Raw genomic sequence first — 23,289 nt, 5'->3', positions numbered from 1 at the left:
AATCTTCTTGGATTAAAGTGGACTAAAACAGTCCAATTTAAGAGATGTGGAAGTGAAAAAGTGCTTCATGACTTGGTTTCACGAAAAACAACGCAAGATCTATCGTCTCTATCGTATGAAATATGATTGGGGGGAAAAACAATCTGTACACAAATCAAATAGCACCAACATGTTTACAGAGCTCTTGCAATTTACATATGTATTTAAAAAAAAAACATGTTTGCTGGCAAATAGCAAATCTACATTTATTACTTGATAAAAAAATTGGAGGATGCATGAAAAGATACAAAACATAAATGATCAGCAAATTTAAAACATCGGTACAAAATAAGTGAGGTCTACAAAAACATAAAACAACACTCCTTCTGAGTATATATTACTGTACAACTGCATATTTATCAGCAGCCCTTAAGCAGCTGCCATGTATGCATGTCATTTAAGGGAACTCGGAGGCCAGGAACTCCACTGTGCTTTTAGGAAGAGTGAAGTGTATACCATCCAAATAGTGCAAGAACCTGTAAAAGTGGGGAGAAAAACAACATGATAATTTTGCTAAATGTGGATCTTTGTGAATGTGATCATTTAAAACAAGTCCACAAAACAAATGTTGAAAACATCATCTGTTAAATTGTGACCACTTGCTATATTTATGCTTTGCAGAAGCCACATCCTGTCCCTTCAGAGAATTTTTTTTAGACTTGTGCACTATGACCAAGTTACATTTCCACACTTCTTTAACAGCTCAGTAATAAACAAATGCATCAGGCACTGAACACAATAGTTATGAGATGCAAGTTGAGACAGTAAAACTGGGATTACCGTGTTAGGCAATCAAATATGATGTCTCATTCAACCTTTACGAGACAGCAGGATTTTTGACAGTTGTTTTCTTCGTGACCCTTTTGCCTATTGTAAATATAGGGTGTAATCTTAACTTGTGAAATGTGCCCAGTGTGTAAAGGGCATTTTCCTAGTCACGGATCAACTCAGTGTGGTATTTGAATAACTGGAAGTGAACTCACATTGGGAGCATAACAAAGGACTCAGTACAAAAACAAGGGTGTGTCGTGCATTAGAGACATTTCAGGCTTTCAGGGTGGTCAAGAGCGCACAGAACAGACTATTTTAAACCAAAATATTTCTCTAACTTGCCACAGGGTTTCTATACCTCTTAAAGAATCAATTTACATGACTTTTTATATAAATAATACAGTATTAACGGCCATTTTAAATGCTGAAATGGCATGTTCATACACATTAATACAGGAACATACTCCAGACTTCTCACTGATGCACCAACTAGTGGAAGCAAATGATGCCTGCTATAATTAACAGCATCATATACATGATATAATATTTCAGTAATATGCACACAAAAAAAATATTAACCACTAATGACACGAGTGCACTGCAGAGTCTATAAAAGTCTCCAATAACTCTTACCTGCGTTTGATCTTTTCCTGCTCCTTCAGTCTCTCTGACCTACAGATGGTGCGAAGAGAGGGGAGGTAGTCTAGAGCCACTGCTGCCCGGTTTCCCAGCATACCAGCTGATATGGTGGAGAGCACGGACTTCATCACCTCACTTCTCCTCTCCATCAGCCTATATAAAACACACACACATTATATAGATACACATACACACAATACTGTGCAAAAGTCTTTGGGAAGTTAGCATTTTCAACCCCCAAAAATGTTTTTTAAGCCAGTTATTTATATATTTTGCAATAGTGTGTCAGTAGGTAATATCAGTTTACATTTTTATTTTGCCATTAATTGTAATAATCCATTCCAGTGAGATTTTTGCTACAATATATTATTGAGATTTATTTAGATACATGACCTAGCCTTGGAGCGTATGAAGTATAAATAATAAAATAAATAAATAAATAAACAAAAAAAAACCACAGAGGCTGAATTCTCACCTTGGTTCACAAGGTGTGACCTGAGCAAGGCTGAAGCCATCTCGGTGTGAAGCCACAGGAAGAGTGAGCTCCTCTTCTGCCTCTCTTCTGATCTCCTCCTCCAGTTGCTGTGCTCTGTCCCAGGCCTCAGAGACTACAGCCTTGCACTTCCTAAAACTCAAATGCTCCAATGCAGCGTGGATTTCATCGACACTAACAGTATTTAACTGGCTGACACACTCTAACCGAATGTCATCGGTCAACCCGCTCTTAACCTTTGCACTGGTCCAGCCAAAGTCCTGCGATCTGCAGGAACCCTCTGCCTGCAAAGGCTGGTAGTGCAATGAGGAGTCCAGGAAGGACATGTGGTCCATATATTCTGCTAAACTGCTTAAGCAGTGCCTCACTGGCATGCTCTTCTTTCTTTCTGCTTCAGATAACACAATGTGCTTTGGTTTTATCGGTGCAACTTCAGGCACATTCACGGACAGATTGGCTGCTTCAGCATTAGTGCTTTGAGCGGGATCTCTGCTGGTTTTTGGCAGTGAGAGGAAGTCTTCCTCTGACTCTGAATCAGATTGGAAAACGTCTTTATTGCCCATCTTCTTGCGCCCCCTCATTCTGGAGGACAATTTAAAGGGACTACTGTCATCAGAGGGCTCTTCCAAAACTTCTAACCTCACAGAAAGAGGTACTTGCTCAGGTTGGGACTGTGGGTTTGATGCTGATTGTGATTTGAGGGTGGACTGCGGTAAAGGGCGAGTTGGCAGAGGAAGCAGACTCTCCAAATTGGAGTAGAGAAGATCCACTCCCATTCTGTGGACCTTTGAGAGAAGATCCCAGCACTTAATGCTGTCTAGTATTGAAGACTCGTGCTGTAAAATAAGAACAGTTTGATCAGGAACACATTTTGGAAATGAACATAATTAAATAATTTTTACAGTTTAAATAATATTTTAAATAAGTATAAATAAATAATGATACACATGCTCAATATAGTGTTACTATATCTGCTATTGGCCAATACACTTTTGTTTAAATTATTGGTATTGATTAGAGCAGTTTGAGTAGATTAATCGTGGTATCAAGCCATGTGGTACTATATTTATACAATTCAAAAAGGGTTTCCAGATTTGATCAAATACTTCACCCCTACCACTCACTGAACATATGATCTGTAAAGGTACACAGCTCCAGACCTCCGACAACCAAAATCCAATTGGCACAACAGTATCTGCTTTCCATTTCAAAAGCAATATATTTTTTTAGCTATTGTAAACATTTCAATAAGCATAACCCCATAAGCCCTGAGGGTATTTTTAGATTTTTTTTGTCTGAATGACAAACACAACTTTAAAGACTCATAACTCAAACTATAGCAAGGAGAGTCAAACGGTAGGTATCATTTGTTAGAACAATTTTTATATTTTTAGACAATATAATTTATTGCATTTGGAATATCCAATGCTGAGAAACAGCACTGAAAAATGTCTATTATATTATATTATATTATATTATATTATATTATATTATATTATATTATATTATATATATTAAATAATAACACAAAATAGGCATCATATTAAAGCTTAGAATCGTACTCGGTTACTTTCGTAACCTCGGTTCCCTGAGAGAGAGGAACGAGTATTACGTATGGGAAAAACTCCTTTTCTCGAGAATATGAAGCAAAACTTTATAATAAATGTATCCATGTAAAGCGCAGTGCCTCTGAACGGCCAAAGCCCAGCGCGAGGAGCGCTCTGATTGGCCGGGCCGCGGCAACTGCAGGAACCTATGGTGAGGCGGCTGAGAGGAACGAGCCAATGGGGGGCGTTCCAAAAGCCCGCCGAAAAAAAGGTGCTTATATTTGCATACAGGAGGCTATATAAAGCCTTAATTTCGCCATAGGTGTCAGGTTTTTAGATCGACTGAAGCGATACCTGAGAAGCATAAACACGGCACGGAACGTAATACTCGTTCCTCTCTCTCAGGGAACCGAGGTTACGAAAGTAACCGAGTACGTTCCCTTTCGAGAGAGGTTCCTCGTATTACGTATGGGAACACAATGTAAAGCGCCGTGTGTGCTGACTGACCCAGTATGCCCAAGCACATGTTAATAACCCCCGAGACACCGCAGCGGCGGCTATAAGGGGGATGAAGAACCGGAAGAGTCGGTTCGTTTGAACGGCTGATCGGACATAGTCGGATCTTATGATAAATGAACAGTGCTTAAGGACTGATGTGTACAGGCCAAAACTAAAGGCAATCTGTTTAACAGGGTCAAGATAGAGCCTAGATGGAGAGAAGCCCTGCTTGTAGAGCTGGAACCTCCAATTTATAGAATCTGATAAAAGTGGACGGAGAGGCCCAGCCTGCCGCCGCACAGATATCTTCCAAAGAAATGCCACACGACCAAGCCCAAGATGAGGCCATGCCTCTAGTGGAGTGGGCTTTAACGCCTATAGGGCAAGTCAGGTTTTTAGACTCATATGCCAGCGAGATCGCGTCCACTATCCAGTGTGAGAGTCTTTGCTTCGTGACAGCACAACCTTTAGTGCGGCCACCGAAGCAGACAAACAGTTGGTCCGACTGCCTGAACGGGGAGGAGCGCTCCAGATACAGTCTCAAAGCTCTGACAGGGCAGAGTAGATTCGCGTCCTGTTCACCCTGAGATGCGGGTAAAGGAAGCAGAGTAATAACCGGTGCTCTAAAAGGGGTAGAAAGTACTTTGGGTATAAAACCATGTCTCGGTTTAAGAACAACTTTGGAGTTGTTGGGCCCGAACTCGAGACAGGACGGACTCACTGAGAGTGCGTGTAAGTCACTCACACGTTTAACCGAGGCCAGAGCCAGCAGAAACGCGGTTTTGAGTGATAAAAGCTTTATGGTCGCGGTCTGGAGAGGCTCGAAGGGGGGACCCTTCATAGCGTCTAGAACCACCGCGAGGTCCCAAATAGGAACCGAGGGGGGGGCGAGGGGGGTTCAATCTCCTGGCCCCTTTAAGAAAACGTACAATGAGCTCACTTTTCCCTAGTGAATGTCCCGCGACCTGAGCATGGTTAGCTGCTATGGCGGCGACATAAACTTTGAGCGTGGAGGGGGAACGACCCGCGTCCAGTAGGTCTTGGAGAAAAGCGAGCACTTCTGTTGTTTCGCATGAGTGAGCGTCGATATTTCGGACGGCACACCAGTTAGAAAACACTGACCACTTCAGAGTATAGAGCCGCCTCGTCGAGGGGGCTCTAGCTTCCGCTATAGTGTTCATAACTCTGTCAGAGAGGTTTCCCAATACCAGTTGATGGGCCATATGTGGAGGGCCCATAATTCGGGACTGGGATGCCAGATCCCCCCCTTCGCCTGCGTGAGGAGGTCTTTCCTCAGCGGAATGGGCCATGGGGCTGTGTCTGACAGCTGGATCAGATCGGAGAACCACGTTCGGTTCCTCCAGAGCGGGGCTATTAAAAGCACCGCGGATGCTGTCTCCCTGATTTTCTTGATGGTTTGTGGTAGCATCGCGATCGGGGGGAAAGCATATAGCGGGAGGCTGGGCCAGACATGGGCCAGGGCATCCCTGCATTTGGAGAAAAATATTGGGCAGTGAGTGTTGTCTTCTGAGGCGAAGAGATCCACCTTCGCTCTGCCGAAGGTGTTCCAAATTAAGAGAACCGTTTGTGGGTGAAGAGACCATTCCCCTGGGGGAATGGTTCTCCTGGATAGCATATCCGGACCCACATTCAGAATACCTGGCACGTGAGCCGCCCTCAGGGAGCTCAGGTTGTGTTCTGCCCATAAAAGGAGATGCTTCGCCATGCGGTGAAGGGAATATGATCTCAGGCCGCCCTGGCGATTTATGTACGCTACCACCGACATGTTGTCTGAACGAACCAAGACGTGGTGGTTCTTTATATGTGGAAGGAAAGCTCTCAGCGATAAGGCGACCGCTTTCATCTCTAGACAGTTTATGTGCAGCCGCTTTTCTGTTTCTGCCCACAGGCCAGAGATCGGCTTGCCCTCGTGCAGGGCTCCCCACCCCCGAGTGGAGGCATCTGTCGAGACCACTTTCAACTTCGTAACCATGCCCATAAGCACGCCCCTCCGATACCACTCTGTCCTTGTTCAAGGAGCCAAAGTTTTGACAACGCTGTGGCTCACTTTGACGGGAAAACGGCCCCATTTCCATGCATAAGGAGGGACACGGGCACGTAGCCAACGCTGGAGGGGGCGCATGTGTAGCAGTCCCAGCCTGAGCACTGACGATGCCGAGGCCATAAGTGTTTCAGGGGAACGCGAGTTCCGGCTTTGAATGAAGTCGCCATGTTCTGGACGGATAGCGCGCGCTGTGTCGTCCGCGCGCGCTCCACCGCTCCCTTCTCTAACAGTTTCAAAATCTCGGTGCGAAGCACGTGACTGACGCTGCTTCTCACCGAGGTCTCGACCACGGCGCGAAAGCGCGGGGGCCTGCGAATGAACTGTAGCGAGTAGCCCCTTTTTACTATGTTCACAACCCAATTTGATACCCCGGGCATGGCTTGCCAGGCCTGAGCCCGACATGATAGCGGCTGGAGCCGGCGCGGATAAGGGTCGCCTACTAGAGGGAACTCGGTAGCGCTGCCATTTTGTGCTTGAGACATAGAGGGGGTAGTGCTTATGTGTGGCGGCGTGCACTGTGGAGTGGGCGCCGGGACATTTATAGCATGGGTGGGAGGGGTGAATGAGTGTAGGAGTGCAGACTGATGTGTGGGCACATTTACTACAGAGAAAAAGCTCTTTTTGAGATTTATTTGGGTCGCCGTGATAACGGCGTTTGTGTGCAGGCGAGTGCGTTTGACAACGGGCTCGTTGGCTGCTAAACTGAGGTCGGCAGTCACCTGGGTGCAGGGAACTGGGAGACCGGGAGGGAGAGATGGGGGTCCGGCCGAGGCGAGACCTGACCATCTCCTTTTTATCCCTGCGGCTAGGACGGCTTCGGAGGCTCGGGGTTTAACACAAGCCTGGGTCGAGGTCCCCAGCGTTCAGGCCGACTGCTGCGGTTCGCGGAGCGGGAACGTTGGCGCGGTCCAGAAGAGGAGCGAGGCCGGGAAGGTGGCTCTGCCGGCTTAGCGGGTTGAGAAGGCGGGGATCTACCTCGAGAGCGCCCCTGGCCTGAAGACGAGCTGGAGCGCTTAGGCAGGAAATGCCTCATAGCCTGCGAAGCCTTTTGCGCTTCGGTGAAACGCTCCGCGAAGCCCACGACTGACGGGCCGAAGAGACCGGTAGTGGAGATGGGGGCGTCCAAGAAGGAGGCTTTATCCGCGTCCTTCATCTCGGTCAAATTCAGCCAAAGGTGCCTCTCTAAGACCGTCAGGTTAGCCATATTTTTCCCAATGGCTTGTGCAGTGGCTTTAGTGGCGCGAAGGGCCAAGTCCGTCGCGCTGCGAAGGTCCTTCAAAACCTCGGAGTCGGGGACAGACTCATCCAAGGAGCGGAGAAGTCTGGCCTGGAACACCTGAAGGACAGCCATGGTGTGAAGGGCCGCGGAAGCCTGGCCAGCGGAGGCATATGCCCGGCCAGCGAGATCAGAAGTGGTGCGGCAGAGCTTAGACGGGTGCTGAGCCCTGGACTGCCATCCTCTGGAGGAGGAGGGCGGGCAGAGGTGCGCGGCGACAGCCTCCTCGAGGGGGGGAAGAGACTCATAGCCTTTTTCCTTAGCGCCGTCGACGATGGAGAGCGCTGGGGAAAAGGCGGATCTAGCGCGAGCAGAGTAGGGCGACTTCCACGACTTCGTAAGCTCGTCGTGTACCTCAGGGAAGAAAGGCGCGGGCTTCTGAGGAGAAGAGAGGCGGCGGCTTTCCAGGAACCACTCGTCCAATCTGCTGCGCGTCGGCTCATCGGGCTGGGACCACTCGAGCCCGAGGTCTTCCACGGCCCTAGAGAGCACGCGGATGAGTTCCGCGTCGACATTAGATTTGGCGCTCGTGGCGGTCTGCGTCGAAGCGGGGGGCTCCGAGACAGAAGCTGACCACTCGCTACCAGAAGCGGCTGTGGAGAGGCTGTCCTCATCATCCTCTGGCGACGGGCCACCGAAGGAAACCGAACAGGCCGCTGCATGAGAGGGACGCTGTTCCTCCTGGGTGAAGGTGACCGGCGATGGCGAGGCACGCGGGGAGTCATCCGGCGTGCAGTCGCCAGACCGTTCCGGCAGTCTCTGGTCGCTGCGTTTCTTGCGGCGCGGCCCAGCGGCAGGAGGAGGGACCTGGTCGAAGGTGGCGAGGCGAGCCCGAAGGGTCTGTAGCGCCATCTCATCGCACTCGGGGCAGCCGCCCTGAGAGAGCGCGAGCTGCGCGTGGTCCCGTCCAAGGCATGCCACACAGATGACGTGACGGTCGCCGCCAAGGAGAGGAGCTCTGCAAGAGCCGCAGGAAATGCGAGGCATTTGAAACAACGCCCCGCGCTCTTTTAGGAGAAGAGAGTAAAAAGGATACGATCGCCGGATGGCGTAGCTGGAACGGCAGAGAAGGCGGAGAGGGAGTCCGTCGTCCTCAGCTGCAGGTTCCGCTGGTGCCTTTTCGACGGCGGTAAGCTTCTTCCGGAGGTCAGCGAAGGTATCGCTGAAGGAGATAAAATCTGACACCTATGGCGAAATTAGGGCTTTATATAGCCTCCTGTATGCAAATATAAGCACCTTTTTTTCGGCGGGCTTTTGGAACGCCCCCCATTGGCTCGTTCCTCTCAGCCGCCTCACCATAGGTTCCTGCAGTTGCCGTGGCCCGGCCAATCAGAGCGCTCCTCGCGCTGGGCTATGGCCGTTCAGCGGCACTGCGCTTTACATGGATACCTTTATTATAAAGTTTTGCTTCATATTCTCGAGAAAAGGAGTTTTTCCCATACGTAATACGAGGAACCTCTCTCGAAAGGGAACTCAGCTTTCCAATGCATTTTATCCATTTTGATCATTTTGGAGTGTACCACCGGTGGGCGCCACCAAACTGCTATAAAAAAATTAATTGTCAAATTTTAAAAAATCCTGCATGGATTAACATAAAATGTGTGTCATTTGAAAGCTTAGAGTCTAAACTTTACAATGAATGTAGCCATTATGAGTATCTCCAAAGTAGTTGATAATTTATTGAGGAGTTATTTGCTAATATATATATATTACACACACAGGTCCTTCTCAAAAAAATTGCATATTGTGATGAAGTTCATTATTTTCCATAATGTAATGAAAAAAATTTAACTTTCATATATTTTAGATTAATTGCTCTCCAACTGAAATATTTCAGGTCTTTTATTGTTTTAATACTGATGATTTTGGCATACAGCTCATGAAAACTCAAAATTCCTATCTCAAAAATTAGCATATCATGAAACGGTTCTCTAAACGAGTTATTAACCTAATCATCTGAATCAACTAATTAACTCTTAACACCTGCAAAAGATTCCTGAGGCTTTTAAAAACTCCCAGCCTGGTTCATTACTCAAAACCACAATCATGGGTAAGACTGCCGACCTGACCCTGTCCAGAAGGCCATCATTGAAATTTCTGAACGAATAGGCTGTTCCCAGAGTGCTGTATAAAGACACCTCAGTGGGAAGTCTGTGGGACGGAAAAAGTGTGGCAAAAAACGCTACACAATGAGAAGAGGTGACCGGACCCTGAGGAAGATTGTGGAGAAGGACCGATTCCAGACCTTGGGGGACCTGCGGAAGCAGTGGACTGAGTCTGGAGTAGAAACATCCAGAGCCACCGTGCACAGGCGTGTGCAGGAAATGGGCTACAGGTGCCACATTCCCCAGGTCAAGCCACTTTTGGGCTGCAGAGAAGCAGCACTGGACTGTTGCTCAGTGGTCCAAAGTAATTTTTTTTCCGGGTGAAAGCAAATTTTGCATGTCATTCGGAAATCAAGGTCGCAAAGTCTGGAGGAAGACTGGGGAGAAAGAAGGAAATGCCAAAATGCCTGAAGTCCAGTGTCAAGTACCCACAGTCAGTGATGGTCTGGGGTGCCATGTCAGCTGCTGGTGTTGGTCCACTGTGTTTTATCAAGGGCAGGGTCAATGCAGCTAGCTATCAGGAGATTTTGAAGCACTTCATGCTTCCATCTGCTGAAAAGCTTTATGGAGATAAAGATTTGGTTTTTCAGCACGACCTGCTCACACTGCCAAAACCACTGGCAAATGGTTTACACTGAGAAAGTTGAGAGACGCAAGACCCAACACTCTGGATGAGCTTAAGGCCGCTATCGAAGCATCCTGGGCCTCCAGAACACCTCAGCAGTGCCACAGGCTGATCGCCTCCATGCCACGCCGCATTGAAGCAGTCATTTCTGCAAAAGGATTCCCGACCAAGTATTGAGTGCATTACTGAACATAATTATTTGAAGGTTGACTTTTTTGGTATTAAAAACACTTTTCTTTTATTGGTCGGATGAAATATGCTAATTTATTGAGATAGGAATTTTGGGTTTTCATGAGCTGTATGCCAAAATCATCAGTATTAAAACAATAAAAGGCCTGAAATATTTCAGTTGGTGTGCAATGAATCTAAAATATATGAAAGTTTAATTTTTATCATTACATTATGGAAAATAATGAACATTATCACAATATGCTAATTGTTTGAGAATGACCTATATATATATAATTTATTTATGGAGGGTATTCAAATCTAGATTTATCTGGATCATCTAGGGGCTGATTTGAGATCAGAGCTTCATATATACTATAATGTAAGCCTAATAAAGAATTGATCTCACAAGGGGATTGTTTAGGGATCCTTGCCATTAAAAAGTTTGAATACATAAGAAATAAACAACCATTAAAAATATGGGGGAGATTTTAATAGTATTTCTTGGTAAAGAAGACTACAGTTCCCAGCACTGTAAAATGTGCTTAATTTAGTGACTTCTGAATTAACTGTTTTATTTAATTTTATTTAATATATCACCAAGTTACATCAAGGGTTTAATAAAATAGAAATGGCACATTATAGTTCAAAGTTATAACTGCATGATGAAACAACTATTTTTCGTGTGCGTTTAAAGGTAAAGAATGTTTTTGCTCAGGTGACCAAAATGTCCAACCTATAGAGAAAAGTTTTGCTCAGCAACAAAAGAAATTAGGGAGCTCTTACTTGCATTACATTACATTACTATAATAATAAATGTGAACAAGAGCCCAAACATTTAGCCTAAATTTAGTAGCTTTTTATTTCTAGATATAATAATCAACACTCAAATAACACTATGCAAACATGTAAACTTTACACAAGGCAGTTTTTGCATTAACTTTTAAATCTAATTATGAAATTATGTTTTTACTCCAGTTCGTTGTTGAAATATAATCATTTATACACAGTGACTGTCATTTCCATGACAGATTTATTTAAACATAAATTAAATAATCAAGACATCATTAACAAATTAAGTAGTAGAATATAATGAATACATAGTCTAATATAGTGCACTGCATATATTTCGCTAAAGAGTTCATGTCAATTGTAAACTAACCAGCTGGGGACTTGCCTGAGGTAAACATGCTGTGACAATGTTTGCAAGCTGTTTTATTGACGTCTTTCCACCATTGAAACATTGATTGAGCGATTAAACAACATATGATATCTTTCAGTAAGTTGAAATATATCCTCAACATACTTTCAGATGTTGATTCATATTTATTTTTTGACTGGGAAGAGATGTTCGCGTTCATTCCTATACAGTGATCTGTCACGTCATGTTAAACATCAAAACGGCATTTATTGTTTGAATTTCTTGATAAAATTGACAGAATGCTTAATTTGTTCTTGTGGGAACTTGAATGTTCGGAGCATAAAACAAGCCTACTTTTAACTGTTAAAGATTGCATTCAGTACACACATGCACCATACTGTAGGCAACTGTACCGAAATTGTTTGGTATGAATATTTACCGTTACACCCCTAATAAATAAATAAATAAATTATAATTCAAAAATAAATTAAATCTTAATTTGAAAAGATCACACATTCAATACTCACCTTTAGCAGTAAATCTGCAATACTTTTTGTCTGCATATTGCGGATCCCTAGCAAAGTCTCTGTGCATGCAGTGTGGCAAGGAGGTAGTTTATCCTCATTTACATCCTGAGCTTTGATAGACTGTTGGAGAATGTCACCCTTGATGTTGTCTTTGAGCTCTATAGTGTGAAACAATATGCTTTTCATAACTATATACAGATATTATGATATACATCCAAGAGTTCTTAGTGCACCTTTTTTAAATAAATTAAATATACATTTACCTGAAGAAGGGAAAGGTCTCTGCACCTGCTGTCCACCACCACTGCAAGCCCAGAATTGCAGGTGCAGGAGGCTTTGTCGAATATCACAGCTGTTCCAGTCTAGCAGACAGGACACATCCTTAGTGTCTGTTCTCAGGTTTTCTACCAGACACAACAGCTGGAGGTAACTGGACACATCCACCTGGAAAAAGCCAAAGCACTGACCATCAAAACCAGACGCAATATAAAGCGAATACATGAGAAAATAATTAGAAAAGGAGAAAATAAATTAAGTGCACTTACCACTGACGGAGATTTGAAATGGATTTCCTCAAAGTACCCATCAAATGTAGCACCAAAGGTCGGATCTGGACAAAAAAGTGCAATGACGATTTATTTCACAAATATTACACAGTACATTTCTCTTCACTGCCAACTTTACTCACCACTTGTTGTTAAAATAACTGGTCGCTTGGTTGTGGTCATGAAGGTTTTTATTGCAGCCAGGAATCCAGTGTCATCATCAAAAATGATGTCCACTTCCTCAAATAAGATAAGGGATGTGGCAGTTTTCTTGCCCTGGTCTTCAGCTGAGATCTTGGTGGTGGCTGGTGTTCCATTTGGGCAATCTTTGCTTTTGCTGTCGGTCGCTTTTGCTTTGGCAGCCTTTTTCAGACATGCTTATAAGAAACACATAAAATGCCATTAGAAATTTCTCAAACATGAAGCTTGAAAACAATTTCCTAAATATAGCTTGCAATATATGTCATTATCAATTCAATATTTTGTAACACATAACTTAGATCACCGGATTTTCAATTATTACCAGGTTGTGTTTTCTTGTCTTGACTGTTTGCTTCTTTGCCAGAGGGTCTGCCACCTGCTTTAAAGAAATTGGCCAGAGATGTTGGAGCCAAGCCACCTTTTCTGGATTGAGCACTTCGAGGAGACTGAGGAGTTTTCCTGGGTGATGATACAACCCTTCTTGGAGAGTTCACCTTTCCTGTGATTAGAAGAGACATTGAGAACTCTATACGAATAGTCATAATTACTATATATTGCAGTGCAATCATCAAGGAAGAGTAAATTCATACTGGGAGAGGTGCCAGGCTTGATGGTGGTGGTGCTGTGGCTGCTATAATTATTGAAGTAGGATGGTTTGTGAGCGTTGACACCTTGGATATCCACTTGGTGGGACTGAGTGGCTTCCTTCAGCTGGGATAAGATCTGACGGCCACTCCTTTGAGAGGAGGAGTTGACCTCAAATACCTTGACGGGAAAAAACAACAGGGTGGGTAGAAACATTTTCCTTTTTTTTTTAAAAGACACTAGACAGTCTCAGAATAGTAAAGTGAAATGAAAAATGAACCAGACCTTGAATCCCAGTTCATGCGCACAGGCATAGACTGCAGCAGTCTTGCCCACTCCAGTGGGTCCAGTGATAAGAAGTGTGTTACAAAGATTATCTTCAGTCTCATCCAGGCCTTCACTTATGAGCCAGGAGTCTGCATAGAAATAAAGTTGAGACAATAACAAGAATATGAATATTGATACAGTTGAATATGGCAAGCAAAACAGCAAGTACTGTCATTTAGGATATTTTCATACCATTACTGTCATCCTCTTGCTTTTTTTCCTGCTGTTTCCTCTTCTCTTCCCGATCAGCTCTCAATTTCCACTCTTTCAGCCAGCTAACGATCAAAATGAAATGGGAAGAAATGTATCAACAACAAAAAAATCACTACTGACTTCTTGATTAGTAAATGGGAACTTTATCCATCTTTGATTAAACTCGGAAGGATAACAACCTGTGTAGTCTCCGGACTGACTCTATATTCCCGATTATTTCACTGGAGTGCTGAGGCTGATATTTCTCTGTCCAAAGCACATCCTCTTTTACTCCATCTAGAAATGAAAACATGAACAAACTAATTTAAACAACACAGTGCAAATGTAAAATAAATATTTGGTAATACTTTAGGTTCAGTTCATTAGTTATCATGCACTAACAATTATCAACCATGTTGTACATCATGTATTATTCTAGATTAATGTTAGCTAATAATAATAATAATAATAAAAGTTTCTTGAGCATCAAATCGTATAAGAATGATTTCTGAAGGATCATGTGACACTGAAGACTGAAGTAATGCTGCTGAAAACTCAGCTTTACCATCCCAGGAATACATTACATTTTAAACTGTATAAAAATAGGAAATGTTTTGATCCCAAACCTTTGCACTAGTAATCATTGTTAATTCATGTTTGTTTATAATACATAAGCGAATGTTAATTTATACAACATAAAATGTAAAAAGGTGAATGTACAAATTAACAATTAATTCTGTAAAATTACAATGCTAACGAATTGAACATTTTTGTAAAAATGAAGAAAAAAAAATTTCACGCAGACTTTAAGAGGACGAGAACTAAGTAGAGTAGAGCTGAACAATTGAGAATCACTTTTTCTTTTTATCGTGAGGGTGTTTGAATTAAGATTGCAACCTTTTAACAATTAACCGTGCAGCTCTAATTCAGAGTGTGAAAAGATTGTCTACAAACTCATTTAATTTTCACCTTCTGTGCTTGAATTTTCTAGGACAGAGGAATCTACTATAATTTGAACATCATTCTGGTTCCCCACAGGTGAGATTAACTCTGCTGGCCTGGGTTCTTCTTTCCGCTTTAACCTCTGTGATCGTCCTCTTCGACTTCTTCCAGACGGCACTGTGTCAGAGACAATTTGTGCTGCCTGACCTCTTGATGGTGGACTTTCTTCAATCACTATGACTTCCCCATCTGAGCGACTGGCCTTTGGTTTTTTACCCACTTTGCCTGTAGTCTCTCCTTCATCTACACGCTTCCGTTTCCTTCCGACGCCATCAGATGAACCAGCAGGACAGGACACCTTAGACTCACCTTCAGGTTCTACAAATAATCATATAAATAGACATATGAAATAAAATCTGTGAATAATTATCTTATCTTCTTCTTGGCATAATCTAAACAAACAAAATCAAAACAATTAATTGTCACCTGAGGAAGACCCTTGAAGGATGTATTCTTCACGTCTCTTAACAAACCGCATAAAGAAACGTTGATGAGGGAAGGAGGGATTGGAGATTCTCATCTCCTCCAAAAGATGCTGTCTGATTGGCTCAGAAAATTCTGAATTCCGACAAGAAACCTTAAAAAAAAAAAAAAAAAAAAAAAAAAAGTTACATTTGTTGCTGTACAATAAATACAGGACGTATAAGGAGTCTCCTTTGCTCACCAAGGTCACCATTTGTTTGATTAAATATACAGTAAAAACAGTGATATTATGAAATATCAATATAATTTATAACAACTGTTTTCAATAACTGTAATTTATTCCTGTGATGACAAAGCTGAATGTTAAGTCGTCAGTCTAATATGATGATATGGTGCTCAAAAACATTTATTATTATCAGTTGAAAACAGTTGTGCAGCTATATATTTTTGAGGAAACTCTGATAGTTTTGTTCTTGATGCTTTGCCTTCGAAATAACAGCATTTTTTATTTTAAAGGGGGGGGTGAAACACTCAGTTTCAGTCAATCTCATGTCAATCTTGAGTACCTATAGAGTAGTATTGCATCCTTCATATCTCCGAAAAGTCTTTAGTTTTATCATATTTATAAAAGAAATATAGGCTGTTCCGAGTCTTTCCGGAAAAAACCGAGCGCCTGGAGGCGTATCGTGTGGGCGGAGCTAAAGAATGATGAATGCGCACAAAGCGGTGACGTCCTCAAGCGTGGAGAAACCCATCGCTATCTCAGCTAATACAGATAATGATCCACAATCAAATCTGAGGCAGAAATAAATTGAACACGAGAAACGGCAACAATCAGGACGTCCGTCTCTGTGGTATGTACTGTATTTAGGGGCCTCTGTGTGTCTTTACTCGCAGTTTATGAGGACATGATTCGGTTTATGGACTATTGTATGTGACTAAGTTAGACCTTAGAAGTAGCAAGCAAAACGGTTTTGCACGTCAGAGTCAGACTAGTGTAAAGTTATACAGAACAATAATCGAGTAACCGTTAGCGCATTTGAATGACGAAGCACGCGATCGTGTCGTTTACTGATGTTTACTCATGCGACGGTAGCCAACAGCACAGACATTTGAAGCAGTTTTACTCACCGGCTGCTTCCAAAGCAGGACCGAACCTTTATCGCTGGGACCGCTATGATTTGGTAAAGTCCTGACAGCAGTGGCGTGGAAATCCACTTTGAGACGCGACTGAAGCGATGCCTTGAAGCTTCCCGTCATTTCTGCGTTCAAATCGGTTCAAATTCAGCGCTGCCTTCCCGGAATGCTGTGCTGAAGCGCTGAAGTCGCTCGACGTCACCCATAGGAATAAAGTGGAGCGCGGCGCGCAACATAAGTGTTCATGGACGACTGGATCTGCAGCTGAGAGACTGTTTTCGGCGTGCATTTCCTCTCTCTCGATCTAGTCACTTCTCCCTACCGGGAGAAGAGCCCGTACGGCCCATACAAGGACCTTCCGTTCTATTAACGTCAAGTAGACCCATACTCGAAAAAAACTCTCCGAAACTTGTGAGAAACCAGAAGGAGTATTTTTGACACAAAAATACTCTATCAAACGTCCAACATTAGTTTTTGAAACTTTGTCTATGTTTTGGATGGGAATCCAAGTCTTTAACAGTGTAAAAAGCTCAGTATGCATGATACAGCATTTCACCCCCCCTTTAAAAATAAATCTTTACCGTGCCTTTTGATCAATTTAATGCATCCTTGCTCAATAAAAGTATTAATTTCTTTCAAAAATAAATTATCTGCCTTTTGAATAAAAATGTGAAACACTTAAATCTAATTGTCACCAACATATTACCAACCTTCTGGCAAAATGCTCTCTTAGCAGGAACGGTAGTATAACCTAACGATTTCTCCAAAGACATCAGTTGTAGAGCTGGTAAATTGTAGGGCTCCTTTATGCAAATAAGGAAGGGATTTGTAGGCCACTGAAGGTTCCAAACAGAACAATCTAACATAGAAAGAAATTAGCACATTAGTCTCAAACACACAAATCAATGTACTGTTTTAACCAAAACAACACCTGTCATCTCACCTGCAGCCTTCTGCTGAACATGTACCACTGTCTGGAAGGAAGCACAGGCCTGACTGTAAGCCTCTCGGCTGGCTGCTGTTTTTGCGATCTGCTTTTTAAAAGACTCCGGAAGGCCGCTCTTCAGAAACTCTCTCTTTGCTCTGAACTGGTCATCGTCTTGCGAGTTCTCTGATGCCTCTCGGCTGACAGAGTAGAGATTGGGAACAAGCATTTATAAGATTTTTATACTAATGAGAAAATAAGGGCATTTGCCAATTCAAGTAGTATCTTTTTATTAGCGCAATACCTGCTGTCGTCAAAAATTGAGATAACAGATGTTCTTTGGGTTTTCTTGTCAACAAACAACGGGGCCAGTTTAGAAGCTAAAAAAAGAAATTGTAAATAGACATGAATGCATTTTTTAATTGAAAAATACATTTAAAAAAGCTTCAGATATTAAAGGAGGTTTTGACTTCATTTGAACTATGCGTGTCAGTGTAGGTTACCTGCAGGAGTCTTGGATGTTTTGTTTTGAGTAGCATTTCTACCTAAAACCTCGTTCAAACTACGAAGCTTCTTTTGGCTTTTGTCGCTTTCCTGTGAGGTGACTGGAGTGCTTTTGTTTTCATCCAAAAAAACTACAGAATCCTAAAAAGATGAGACTTGTTAACTTGAGCAATTATTAGCAGCATTTATTGCAAGTATAAAACATTTACCACCTGCTTGCTTAAATGAGTAGTTCACTTCAGAATTAAAATTTCTTGATAATTTAATCACCCCCACGTCATCCAAGATGTTCATGTCTTTCTTTCTTCAGCTGAAAAAAGGTTTTTGAGGAAAAATCTGGGATTTTTTTCCATATAGTGGACTTCTCTGGGGTAAAACAGTTTGAAGGTCCAAATTGAAGTTTAAATGTAGCTTCAAAGGACCCGACACAATCCCAGATGAGGAATAAGTTATAAAACGATTGGTTGATTATCACATGATCTTTACAATATGATGATGTAATGTGTGGCGCAGATCAGAGCAAGAAGAGCATTTTTGGTTTAAAAGTGTATATATATATATATCGAGGCCTTTGAAGCTGCATTGAAATTGCAATTTGCAACCTTCAAACCGTTGGACCCCAGAAGTCCACTATATGGAGAAAAATCCTGGAATGTTTTCCTAAAAACCCTTATTTCTTTTCGACTGAAGAAAGAAAGACATTAACATCTTGGATGACGTAGGGGTGATTAAATATCATGACATTTTTAGTCTGAAGTAATAATAATAATGTTCAATTTATATCGCGCTTTTCAAGGCACTCAAAGCTCTTTACATTGAAGAGGGGAATCTCCTCACACCACCACCAATGTGCAGCACCCACCTGGATGATGCGACGGCAGCCATATTGTGCCATAACATCCACCACACACCAGCTGATTGGTGGAGAGGAGACGGAGTGATTAAGCCAATCAGTATATGGGGATTATTAGGAGGCCACGATGGACAGTGGCCAACGGGCAAATTTAGCCAGGATGCCAGGGATACACCCCTACTCTTTATCAAAGGACATCCTGGGATTTTTAATGACCACAGAGAGTCAGGACCTCGGTTTAACGTCTCATCTGAAGGACAGTGCTCTTTGTCAGTATAGTGTCCGCATCACTATACTGGGGTGTTAGGCCCCACACAGACCACAGGGTGAGCGCCCCCTGATGGCCTCACTAACACCTCTACCAGCAGTTACCTAGTTTTCTCAAGAGGTCTCCCATCCAGGTACTGACCAGGCTCAGCCTGGCTCAGTGAACTACTCTTTTAAGACGCAGCCACTATCTCACCTCATCTTCACAGTAATTTATGATGGACTCTTTGCTTCTTGTAGAGCGTCGTACAGTGCCTTTCTCCTTAGTGTCCTTTTTACTTTGCTGAAGAGCTTTGGCTTTCTGCACCAGCTTTCTCGCTTGTTTTCTTTTTTTAACTGCATTTGATTCCTAACAAATAATAGTTTTTGTGAGTTATATTCAATATCAAAACATCTGCCAATGACAAATATGAAATAATGTATTTTTAATTTTTATATACATTTATTCATTTGAGTTTACTGTATATATATATATATATATATATATATATATATATATATATATATATATATAGAAGGGTTAGTTCACCAAAAATGAAATTTCTTTCATTAATGGCTCACCCCAATGTCGTTCCACACCCGTAAGACCTCTGTTCATCTTCGGAACACAGTTTAAGATATTTTATATTTAGTCTGAGGCCTTTCTGACCTTTGAATGTAAGTGTATGCCCACTTGCTGTCCACGTCCAGAAGGTAATGAAAACATCATTAGAGTAGTCCATATGTGACATCAGTTGGTTAGACTCTTTTGAAGCGTCGACAATACATTTTGGTCCAAAAATAAAAAATGACTTTATTCAGCATTGTCTTCACTTCCACGTTTGTTTTCAAACCTCAAATAAAGAATCAAACGGTCGCGAATCAGCAGATTGATTCGTGATTCATAACGCCAATATCACGTGATTTCAGCAGTTTGCCAGTTTGACACGTGATCCGAATCTTGAATCATGACCGTTTGCTTCTTTATTTGAGGAACACGGAAGAGAAGACAATGCTGAATAAAGTCGTAGTTTTTGTTATTTTTGGACCAAAATGTATTGTCGACGCTTCAAAAGAGTTTAACTTACCAACTGATGTCAAATATGGACTACTTTGATGATGTTTTCATTACCTTCTGGACGTGGACAGCAAGTGGGCATAAACTTACATTCAAAGGGCAGAAAGGCCTCGGACTAAAACTGTGTTCCGAGGATGAACAGAGGCCTTACGGTTGTGGAACAACATGAGGGTGAGTCATTAATGAAAGAAATGTCATTTTTGGGTGAACTAACCATTTAAATAAAAATCTACACTGCCCAGCCAAAAAAAGTTGCTGTTTGGATTTAAATTGGCAAATGCTCAACAGTTCTTCCAACCCTAATTGATGGATTGTGTAGCTCTTTATTTCTTAAACAACCATGTAGGAAGACACATTATGGCCATATTCCAGGATGACAATGTCAAGATCCATTAGGCTCAAACTCCAAGCCATTCTTTTGGTTGAGCCTGATGAATGTCAACATTGTCATCCTGGAATATGGCCAAAATGTGTCTTCCTACATGGTTGTTTATGAAATGAAAAGCTGCACTCCATTAATTAGGGTTAAAAGACTGTTGCCAAACATATAACATGCTAGAAACATTATAATCACTGCAATAATGATCCAATCATTGACTTAAGCATTTGTCCATTTTAATCCAAACAGCAACTTTTCTCTTTGGCCTGGCAGTGAATATAAAATACTTTCATAAATAAAAAGTATAAATATTAAAAAAATTATATAATGTTTAAAATGTTATATAACAATTTTTTTGCAACATACATAAATCATAAGTGTTAGTTACCTGTTTGGAGAGAGGACTTAATATTTCAAAATCACCAGCTTTTGTAGCAGAGGATAGAAATACTCTGGAGATTCTCATCCTATCAAACAAAATGTCAAAGACATGAGACAATAAATAATACAAGAAAAAAAGGGAATTCAAGGAAATTTAAGTTAATCTTACCTGATAGGGCTGCCTTTCATGTCTGGAGGGCAGACCATTTCAGCTCTATAAACGCCACTTTTGGCCCTGTGTGCTTTTGGGGTGGAGGCCAAAGAGATTGAGGGTGTATTTTGGGTCTCATCCTCTTTTACGGTGTTCTTCTGCCTCTCTTTCTTCTGCGGCACACTATTGAGCACAGCAACTGATTGCCTGCGTGAGATCTCTCTGGTTGACCTCCTCAGCTCTCTGACAGCCTGCTCACTGTTGTTATTATCAGCTGGCCCACTCTCATTGTCAACCTCCATGTCTGTGGGAGGTTCTTCAAGTTTTGGAGTTGCAGCTTGTTCGTCTTTAGCTTTCCTGGCCTGTCCCTGTTTTCCAGCCTTCCTAACTCGCTTCTTTTTATTACTGGGGAAGCTCTTCTGTTCTTCATTCTGCTCAGAGCTGGCTTCATGTTTGTTCTCAAGAGATTTTTCTTTATGTTCCTTGTCTGTTGCCTCTTGATCCTTCTCTGGAACCTGGTTCTGCTTACTCTGACCCTTGCTGGTTTTGTTTTTAAAACTATCAAGACTAGGCTGCTTAAAGGCATTCATAAACTGCTTTCTCTCCACCTCAGTACTTTTAGGAGGATTGTAGCTGGATTCCATCACATCAAGTTCAAGATCTTCCTCGAGAACAACAACGTTAGATTTCCTTTTGAGGTCAGGCAATAAGTCCTGTTTAACCTCTGGGATAGAAACAGACAAACTGTTGTCTTCTTTTGATTTACTTTTTGTATTTCTACTAAAAATGGATGCGACTTTTAACTCATTGGCGGCTTTGATAGACTGATGATGATCGGGGGAAATGGGATGCACCTCAGCTTGGATTGTGAGAGTGCGGGGCGACACCTGCAGAGGACCGTTTGCAGAATCACTCTGACCATTACAAGTGTTGCCTTCATTTGACATCTCAGTGGTGTCAGGCTTGGGAATCACATTGCTCTCCTCCTGCTCTTGGTTCTGATTTTGTAGGAAGTCTTCAAATGAGATTGTGACCGTGCTAATTTTCTTATCCGCACTTTCCTCTAATTTAGCATCACATACAGGCTCCTGAGTATCAGCATCACATTCCTTAGTCTCTTCACAGGCCCCTTTCGCCTTTCGGTTTCTCTTCACAGCAGATTTTCTGTTCCCACAATCTTTCTTCCTGCTTTGGTTTAAAGAGGGTTTTAACTCAGAACTTTCCCCAGAATTCTTAACCATCAGAACATTTGGATCAGCCTCTGTGGTGTTTTTCCTCACAGCAGATTCTTTATTGGAGACATCATAGGATTGAGCTGGAACAACAATGGTATCACTTTCCTTTAAAGCTGATTCACTGGGACTCTCTATCAAGACAACATCATCTGTGACAATCTGTGCATCCTCCTCTTTTGACTTCTTATTGTCCTTGCCCTTCCTGATTCGCTTCTGTCTCTGTCCTCTTATAGGTTTTACAGGGACTTCTCGACTTGCTTGCTCTGAAGGTTGCGGGGAGTTCTCTTTAGCTACCAGAGAGCAGCTTTTTATTTCTTGTACAGGTGAGGTTCTCTTAAAGTAGTCCATAATGTTGTTAGACCGTGGTGGTGAGAACGGCTTCTCCACTGGCTTGGGCATAAAGTAGGTAGTAATAGTTTTGACAGATGGTACATCACCATCCTTCCTCAATTTCTTGCATGGCTGGAGAAACAGAGCAATAACTTAAGTACTGAAAATGATCCAGTGTCTTTTGAATATTAATTTAGAGCCATAACAGCATATCAAATTTTTGACATACCTGACCCTCAAAATCCTCCATTACAGCTGCCATAGCAACGGCACCAGCCATCGCTTCACCCCCAAACTAAAAAACTGTATGGATTTAAGAGACAAAAATCCAAGTTTGTAGAAGAGTTTAAAGACCAATACACAAAATAAAGCCACATAAATCGAGTGTTGAAAATGTATCTAAACACATTTACCACATGTAAGGTGGTATAATTTCATAATTCATAAATAGCTGGTTACAGTGTGAATAAACGATGCCTCCATAATCGCATGGATTAAATGTTTACCTGTCAATTATGTGTTTGTAGAAAATTCATAAACATTGCAGACACTCACCGGTTATTTATCTTCCTTCAGTGATACGTTGACACATACTCCAAAATTACAGTTCACAGTGCATAAACTATGAATACAACAACGAGTGTAAGTAATCACAAAGCCTATCTATCTACACATTTTCCAAACATCGATATACATTCCCAAACCGGCAAAAAACAAACATAACGTGTGGTATTTACCGACCGAAACCCGCCCTACGTGTAAATCTCTAAAATCTGAAGTGCACTTGACGCTAATAATGAGAACCCATATTCTGCTGTAATGTAGGTTTTAATGTAGTTGAATTGTTTTCGACAAATGGCGCCAAATATCATGGATGTCTTTAGCCGCGCCGGCACAGCAA

The 23,289-nt window shown here is 42.2% G+C and overlaps 1 protein-coding gene across 1 annotated transcript; it reads right to left on the bottom strand.

Moving 5' to 3' along the window:
* Positions 1 to 121: 121 nt before the first annotated feature.
* atad5a (ATPase family AAA domain containing 5a) lies at positions 122 to 23,276 on the bottom strand. Its single transcript, XM_067414434.1, has 23 exons — positions 22,944 to 23,276; positions 22,618 to 22,691; positions 20,842 to 22,520; positions 20,680 to 20,758; positions 19,052 to 19,204; positions 17,735 to 17,876; positions 17,536 to 17,611; positions 17,250 to 17,431; positions 17,017 to 17,165; positions 15,173 to 15,323; positions 14,714 to 15,064; positions 13,945 to 14,041; positions 13,745 to 13,827; positions 13,511 to 13,641; positions 13,231 to 13,405; positions 12,963 to 13,139; positions 12,583 to 12,816; positions 12,440 to 12,504; positions 12,158 to 12,338; positions 11,895 to 12,052; positions 1,925 to 2,778; positions 1,444 to 1,602; positions 122 to 515 (listed from the first exon to the last, which is right to left on the bottom strand). Exons 2-23 carry the CDS (start codon positions 22,666 to 22,668, stop codon positions 437 to 439), a joined length of 5,406 nt encoding a protein of 1,801 aa, XP_067270535.1. The 5' UTR covers positions 22,669 to 22,691; positions 22,944 to 23,276; the 3' UTR covers positions 122 to 436.
* Between the last annotated feature and the right edge of the window lie 13 nt (positions 23,277 to 23,289).

The sequence above is a fragment of the Pseudorasbora parva genome, chromosome 2 (genome assembly GCF_024679245.1).
Source record: "Pseudorasbora parva isolate DD20220531a chromosome 2, ASM2467924v1, whole genome shotgun sequence".
In the NCBI taxonomy this organism is placed as follows: Eukaryota; Metazoa; Chordata; class Actinopteri; order Cypriniformes; family Gobionidae; genus Pseudorasbora; species Pseudorasbora parva.
The sequence above is the reverse complement of the archived record's forward strand: the minus strand, read 5'-3'. Positions and strand labels throughout refer to the sequence as shown.